Consider the following 8,827-nt stretch of genomic DNA (forward strand, 5'->3'; position numbering starts at 1 on the left):
AGCTACATATATAACCACCAATGGGTTGTGGCAAAAGCCTTTTAACATCATGAGAAGGGTTTGAAATGTGTTGGGTTCAAATCCTACATAAACGACTAATCTATTCAAATATTAAAAGTCATGTTTTGATGGTTGGAGGCTTGGAGCAAACACCTATGACCGCTTATCACATGATTTTGGCCATTGATATGTCTTCGTTCAATACATATGAGCCCACTCATAACTTCATACATTTTTAAAGTTTGTTTTTTCAATTAACTAAGATGATTTTTTTAACACACGATGGTCTCTGTCTAGTTAGTTTAACCGGGAGTTTGCTAACTCGTTAATCAAATACATATAAAGAAACAATAATATTTATTTATTTGTATTTACAGTAACTGAAAGAATGCTATAGTTCATGGAATGATCAACAGTTAAACGTGATTATATAAAATTACTTAGAAATTAACTAGGTTAAGGAACAAGCTATTATTATAATCATATAATATTAGCTAGGGTGTTAGACCACAGACAACGAATGAATATGTAAAAAATCAAATCATATTGTTTTGATAGGTTACAGCTAAGGCTGAGGGGTGTGGGGGGCGCGAGAGGGGGCGCGAGTGGGGGCGCCAACCAATAATATTGTGACGTGTGGCAGAGAGAGAAACTTGATAAGATGGGTGTTGGTAGTGGTGCTCGCGCCCCGGGACATGGTGTGGAGGGGCGCGAGAGGGGCGCGAGCGGTTTTTTTTTTTATTTTTTTATAAATGTATTAAAAAACGTATTATTAAAAAAACTCAAAAATTATTTAAAAAAACACACATTAATTAAAAAAACACATTAATATCTAAAAAAAAATTAAAGTACTAAAAAAAAACATTATTCTTATTCTTCGGCTTGGTCTTCTTCGATCAACCTCTTCCGGATACGTTCCTTTTGTTTTTCCATCAGCATTTGGTCGACCGGATTTAGGTTACTGAAGTCTCTTGTAAGGAATTCCAAATCTCTCATTCTTTTTTTTTCCTTTTTGTCATTAGAGACCACCTCCATGGTTTTGTTGAATTTATTGAGGGATTCAACAAGATCGTTGATGTTTACGGCTTCCCCCTCAGCCGGTTTTTTGCCCCTGGCGTCCCTTCCCAATGGCCGCCTCCTCGGCGGTGAAGACGTTTCCTCCCCCGCAACGTTTAGGTCGAATCCAACCCGGCAATCCGACCCGGCGGAAGTGCTGTACGCTCCAGACGAACTAGTTTTAGTCCGTTTCGGCCCTACTTCCGCATCAACGTCCGGCGCCACCAGCTCAACCCACTTAGAACACCTTCTCAACCTCTCCCACACCTTTACATCGTCCCACGTCTTCACCGTCCCATACCTCCGCAGGCACTCCTGCTTCCACTCTTCGACAGTGAAATTATAAACCGCCAAATCGTCACTGCCACTTGGTCTCATACGACCGGCGTTCCTGTTGAACAGATTAGTAAACAAGCCGACAAATTTTCTGATTTCGGTCCACCGACCCGAAATCATATCGGCGTTCCGCTCGCGACTCCCAACGAGCGAATAGAACGTCTCCCTAACCTTTGTCCAAAAGACCTTGCTCTTTTGGTAGTCCGCTGCAAAATGCATAAATAAATTTGTAAGTCATTTAACTTTTTTATTTAACTTTTTTATTAAAAATCATTTTTAAAAACGTTAAAACAATTACCGCAACGCCGATCCTCAGAGCTGACTATCCAAGCCCGACACAGGGCTTCCTTCTCATCCGATGACCACGGAGTGATTTTCCGTTTCGTCCTTCCGGTCGAAGCCGAACCCGACCCGTCCGTTGCAACTTGTTTTTTCCGGTGGACGCGTCTTCTTTGTCCCGCAGCTTCACCTTCTGGTTCTTGTGTCTCCGGAACTACAAAGTTAGGAGACGGTTGTATGTTGGATGCTTGAAAGCCGGATGGTTGTTGCGACCCCGAATAAAACATCGCTTGGTCCGGTGCCGACCATAAATCGTCGTAACTGTAATCTGAATCTAGGTTTGGGTACCAATTTCCAGCCATGTGATATTGGTATGTGATATTGGTATGTGATATTGGTGTTGGTTTGGGTTTGATATAGGTTTAATTGAGAGAAAATTGTATGTTTTATATTGTTGTTGGTTTGTATTTGATATAGATATATATATAGTAAAAAAATTTTTTTTTTATTAAATAAAGAGCCAACGGCTCATTTTCACCATTCCAACGGCTCTTTTCACCATTCCCAAGCCCATTTACGCCCCACAGATCCCGCTAACCCCCTTGCGCCTGCCTCTTTTTCCGCGCTCGCGCCCCTCTCGCGCCCCTCTCGCGCCTCGGTGGTGTGGTGCTCGCGCCCCGGGGCGCGAGCGGCTGGCCTCTTGCGCCCTTTCTAGCGCTCCACACCCCTCAGCCAATGGAACAAAAGTGAAATGATATATATAGACAAGGAACAAGTAAGCGTCCACATGTCTTTAATATAAAAAGGGTAATTTTTAATGTATATAAAAAAGTTACTTAATTTGATTAGTCGATGCCCGATCTTAAAACTCATCCAAAACAATGCTCAAATATTTATAATTACTTATCATATAATTATAGTTTTAAAATTTTCCTTGGTATGATTATATAATTTATATAATAAATTAATATTATTGATTGTGAGCTAGTTTAAGTATTGCTGCAAATAAAGACAAAACGTGAGAAAAGAAAAATGGTAGATAGAAACTTGAATGCAAGTTAAATGAATGGGTCCAACCATCTTGTCATTGCATGTATCAATATTGTACCCAAAAAGAAAACAGTTAAATTGTCAGACACGAATTTCTTGTTATTTCCAAAACTGCCACAACTAAACGTGGGCCGGATCTTTTATGGTAACCCATCCGTACAATACCCACTTTCTTGGATAAAACAAAGAGCAAAAATCAGGCACCAAGATGACGTCATGGTGTTTTAACATGACGTCATGATACTAGTGTTCTAGACTTTTACCTTTACCTTGAAATTTCGTGGAGATTAATAAGATACTTCCTAGCTCCTTCATGTTTACCACCTCACTTTCTCTCTCTAGGTTACACACTTTCTCTCTCTAGGTTGCACACTAATTTCTTTATATTATTATTTATATTTATATGCATATATAAAGCAGCTAGCTAGCTGTCAGTTAGTATCACTTTATTATTTATATTTAATATGCATATATAAAGCAGCTAGCTAGCTGTCAGTTAGTATCACTTTACACTCAATCCTATAATAATAATATTATCAGAAATGGAAGAAAACAAGGAGAGATTGATTGAAACCCTAATTAAGGGAAGAGATTCTGCAACCAGACTGCAGAAACTACTTCGCAGGAAAGTTAATGTTGACGGGTCGGTTCCGGTTAAAGATCTACTGACCGAGATACTCGAATCTTTCTCCGGTGGTCTATCGATGTTGAATTCTTCCGATTCGGCTGAGATTTGTGCGGCTCCAGCGAGTCCGGGTACGGGTACGGGTTTGGGTTCTCTGGTTAACCACATACTGGACGTTCTCACCGGGAAGAGACCGGTGCCGATTGTTAAGGAACGAAGAGGTTGTTACAAAAGAAGGTACATATAACATATATAATATACGTTACATTCGTATATGTTACCAAAATGTATTTGGGCTGATGTTATTAAGGTGTTGAATAAGTTTTTTTTACCTATAGGTGAAAAAAAGCTATAAAGAAAATATAAGTACATGTTTTTGTTGCACATGTGAAAATCTTAAATGTTTTTGAAAGATCCTACACAAGATCTATGACATTTAGCAATACAATGTCTTTATTAACCAACTAGGAAAACAATATTTTTACTAGATATATTGTCTAGGGTATTATATTGATTTAGTACATCGTACAACTTAGTGATGTTTTTTTTTCTTTTGCTTGATTAAACTTTTGCAGAAGGACAGTTGATTCTAGGGTCACAATTAGTAGTACAATTGAAGATGGTTATGCATGGAGGAAATATGGACAAAAGGAGATCCTCAACTCCAAATTCCCAAGGTAATTTTATCAAAAACTCTATCGGGCTTGTGACGATGATATGATCAAGATCTGTTTGATCTTGTATATATCGATGTTAGCCCGAATATTCAAAAAATGGGTTTGTTTAGAAACATCGTTTACACTTATTTTTTTCTAAATTAAAGTTTATATTTTTTGTGATTTTTTCAAATAGTGATAATTTATTTTGTGTGTTGTAGGTGCTACTTTAGGTGCACACACAAACATTTCCATGGGTGCAAAGCAGTCAAACAGGTTCAGAAACAAGAAGATGAATCAAACATGTTCCACATCACATATTTTGGTCATCACACTTGCCCTCCACCAGATCATACACTCACACACCGTGAAGTTGTTCTTGACTTTGAAGCTTCCAAAAACCATAACCTTTTTCCCAACAGCCCCTCAACTATTCACATTGAACCCACTGTAAAACAAGAGGCAGTTGAGTCCAAGGATCAAAGTACGGATGTCTCCGACAACATTTCATCAGGCAATGATGACCATTCATCCTCAGCTTTAAGGTGGAATGAGGTATTGAGGGGTGATTTAGGATCATGTCATGAAGATGGATCATTCATGAGGTTTGACCATGAAGATTCTTGTGCATCCACTAGCTCAAATGCCTATTTTAATATGGATTTTCTCAACAATGGTGATTTGCTAATTAGTGATATTCTATTTGATGGAGTGTTTTCATAGGTCATATAATATATTAGTCGCATATATGGTAAAGTACACCTTGTAATGCAAAAGGTAAATGCCATCATAGCAAATCAGTTCCGGATTTGGTTATCTTGGTTTAAAGAACCAAACTTTAAAGATTAACCCAACTTCCCTTTTGAGTTATCAACACCACTAAAGTCACTAAAGCCATAGAGATTAGTCCACACACCGTATCGTGGTCGATCAACTGCTTATTCACCCTTCTTCTGCATTCCTATCGATCCATATATGATTATGTCGTTCGAGTTATAGTCTCTCATCACTTGTCTAGAAGTAATCATATTGCAAAAGTTTTGTAAATACATGTAATTGTGATTAGTGTGACATTTCCTTTAGTTTTATTGTATAAGGTGCATTTTAGTTATATTGTGACCTCAAGAATAGGCTTGTTAGAGGTGTACAACACCAAATGCACAATGTATAATAATCATGTAATAAATCATCGATCCTTTCTTTTCAAAAATTATATATATAATCTATTATTAATGTTAACAATGCCGACAGTGAATCCTCTTTATCATATATTTTATGCTTGATGATACCGTTTTTTATCAGTTTATGTTAGGCTGAGGGGTGTGGGGGGCTCTAATGGGGGCGCGAGTGGGGGCTCCAGCCAATAATATTATGACGTGTGGCAGAGAGAGAAACTGGATAAGGGGGTGTTGGAGCCCCCGTTGGAGCCCCTGGCCCTGGTGTGGAGGAGCTCCAGCAGGGGCTTCAGCGGATTTTTTTTTTATTTTTTTATAAATATATTCAAAAAAGGTATTATTAAAAAAACTCATAAATTATTAAAAAAACACACATTAATGAAAAAACACATTAATATCTAAAAATAAAATAAAAATAAAAGTACTAAAAAAAAACATTATTCTTATTCTTCGGCTTGGTCTTCTTCGATCAACCTCTTTCGGATTTTTTTTTAAAAAAGTTTGGAAGATGGGTTGATTTTGGGTTTTTTTTTTGAAGTTGTGGTAATTGTTTTATGTGAAATGGGTTATATATAGGAAGAAAAAACTTTTTTTTTTATTAAATAAGAGCCCAACGGCTCATTTTAAATGTCCAACGGCTAGATCACACTTTCCCATGTCTCTTTACGCCCATCCTCACCCGCTAACAGGCTTGCGCCTGCTTTGTTTTTCGTGCTCGCGCCCCGATAGCGCCCCTCTCGCGCCCCGGTGGTGTGGTGCTAGCGCCTGGGGGCGCGAGCGGAGGGGCTCTAGCGGCCCCGTTGAAGCCCCACACCCCTCACCCTTACAAACAAAAAATATAATAATGTCTTGTAAGTAGTACAATTGAAGAAGTGTGATAAATAATATTGATTACCTGTCCTAAAGGCTAAACTTAGGTTAATTAATAACCTTAATCCATGCGGATATATGAAGAAATATTGAACTAAATGTTTTATGAAAAAAAGATAAGGGTCATAGATTTAAAATTATGAGTGTGCAATGGTTTTGGTTATAAAACTAGTGCTAATTTACAACTATGGGTTAACTATATGATTTCATTATTTCCATGTCTTTTTTTAGTGTACTAGTTGTAACGCTAAATGTATGTTTGGTTGGACGGGGGATTAAAAAACCTCGTCTTTAATTGATTGTTTTTCTCCGAGTTAGCGGTTTGCTAACCGGAAAGTTATTGTTTTAAAGGTTTGCTATTAAAAAGAAAAAAGTGGTGAGTATACAGTGGCTTTAAAAGTAAATATATATATATATATATGAAAAGTTGTTTATTAAAGTATTTGAATTGTACTAGTTCAATCATTTCAGATTTTCTTTTATGTACAAGTGGTGCATTCAATACATTGTATTGTGATTTTGACTAGTGTGCCTATTTGAATATATATGTATAATATGTGAAATTAGTTGAAGTATAAGCTACATCGAAAGTTTGTTTTAATCTAAACAAAGAACAACTTAATTTTAACCCATTCGTCAAAGTATTTACAGACTATATATGATGTATATCAAACTAGCTAATTTCATGTCTTTAGTTGTAATTGCTAACTATTCAAAGCTTCTTTTTAGTTAACTTTCAATTAAGTTGTAAAGTCTTACAACTTTGTATTTTTGTAAATCGAGATTGCTTGGATTTTGCTACTCTTTACTTTCGTGCCTTGTAACCTTCAAAAGAATTTCCAAATAGACCAAAAATTAGCTTAAATTTCTTGTTCATATATGTCTCTGGGTGGTTAAAACCGAATATTGCATGGGTGAATTGGTTACAAAACCTTTTGGTTTTACTATTATTATTATTATTATTTTGCAATTGTTTCTTTCTCTTATTCCGCTAGACAATGCATTATAAAATTCCAGCAGTACAAAAAAAGAAAGATCCTAGGACATCATCATTTGGTTATGGAAATGAATATAAGAATTAGGCTTTATTCGGAAGGTCATCGATTCAAATCCAAGCCACGCATGGTTTTTCTCAGCATGTGTTACGTCATAAGGTTTCGACTCTTGTGGCGGCGCAACTGGTGTCAAGTCACGTTATAAGAGAATTAAGGTTTATTCAAGGATGCGAGGAGAACCAGGGAACCATGAGTTATACTATTTGGGAGAAACTCTTTTGGTTTTTCAAACCGGGATCGGCTGCAAACCGACCTGCGACCATCCTGTCATACTAACTTTTTCACCATTCTAATTTTTTTTTTCATTTCATACTTACCAGGTAATCACCTTATTTATCAAGTTTTTCTCTCTCCACTTCACATATATACGCATTTATATATGGTTATACATGTATAATTTGTTGTTCAAATCTTCCAAACAAAATAAAAATCTCATTTTTTTATAAAAACAAAAGAGGTTAATAAAATCATATGCTCTTGGAAAGTTGCCATTATTTAAGAGTTGTATGTATTAGCAAGTAAATTCTAGGTCCTAAAACGAACACCGAACAGTTTTGCTCTTGACACGGTTTTTGAGACGGGTGCGGTGAATTCAAACGACCGAACATAAATAATATAACAATAAGATATAAATAAACGATCTCGTTATCAGTTAAAAGATTAATAACGTTGATAACAAAGTACCGACCTCACCCAAGGTGAGCTCCCCTTAGGTGGGTGAAAACACCATACAAAACACACACACAAACATGACATACAAGTCTATATTTATAGCCTAACACAACATAAATAAACTAGAAGATCTCCCCGTTGAAGTTAGACGCGTGTCGAAGCTCTCGTCTCGTATCCGGATTTTCCGCTCGCTTTAATTATTAACTTGACCATTAATATATAACGGTTTTCGTAATTTGATATCGCAAGTCACAAATATTGCCTTACATAAATACCAAAAAAAGAAAAGAAAAACACAACCAATAACTTGGTCTAATAACAAAGATGTATGACTTACAATTAAATAATTATAAGTTTTAGTATCGCTTGAGACATAAAGTAAATTAAACAGATGAAAAAAAAAATACTAACTTTAGCTATTAAGAAAAAAAAAGATGTTCCTATAATAAATGTTATTATAAGCTCATTCCAATGTCATGCATATACGTAGGCCCATAACTACACGGCTGGCCGAATTATAATCAAATGGCGTGTATGACATAATGCATAGAGCTATTATAATATAGACTAATCATCATTTTATGTCTAAGTTAACATGTTGTGATCGTAAATCGTAATAGTGATATACTGTTGAAAGTTAATTTTAAATTGAACAAGTTAAAAGAAAGTAAAATTAATGGGTTAAAGTCCTAGTATGTTTAGAAAGTTATTCAATATAAAAGATAGTTAGGATTATGTAAATGGCGAGCCAAGAATCATTTATAAACAGAAATAGTTCATCATAATTCCATTCAAATCCTATGTTTGTGTTCTTGGTTTTGATTTCCAACATGTTAATATATATTTTTCTTCACCTCATCTAGTTCTATAAATGTAGAGTAGCAAAAAGACTCGTAAATCCATAAAGTAACACTTGCGGATCATTCAAGATCTTCTCATAAGACATCCATAGGTCATCTACAGTACCCGCATAATATACGAAGGATACACATAAAAAAGATATATATAACATATTTTTTTTAAATGAAAACTGATTGAATAATTAAATTATTA

General features: G+C 35.9%; 1 protein-coding gene across 1 annotated transcript; it reads left to right on the top strand.

The window, feature by feature from the left end:
- The first annotated feature begins 3,186 nt into the window (after positions 1-3,186).
- LOC143546321 (WRKY DNA-binding transcription factor 70-like) lies at positions 3,187-5,195 on the top strand. The gene is made up of 3 exons (XM_077038014.1): positions 3,187-3,583; positions 3,922-4,023; positions 4,224-5,195. The coding sequence occupies exons 1-3, from the start codon at positions 3,264-3,266 to the stop codon at positions 4,723-4,725; spliced, it is 924 nt and encodes a 307-aa protein (XP_076894129.1). The 5' UTR covers positions 3,187-3,263; the 3' UTR covers positions 4,726-5,195.
- Positions 5,196-8,827: the final 3,632 nt, after the last annotated feature.

Source organism: Bidens hawaiensis, unplaced genomic scaffold, assembly GCF_021521415.1.
Source record: "Bidens hawaiensis isolate Kalapana, Puna unplaced genomic scaffold, B.hawaiensis_p1.1 tig00014333_1, whole genome shotgun sequence".
NCBI lineage: Eukaryota > Viridiplantae > Streptophyta > Magnoliopsida > Asterales > Asteraceae > Bidens > Bidens hawaiensis.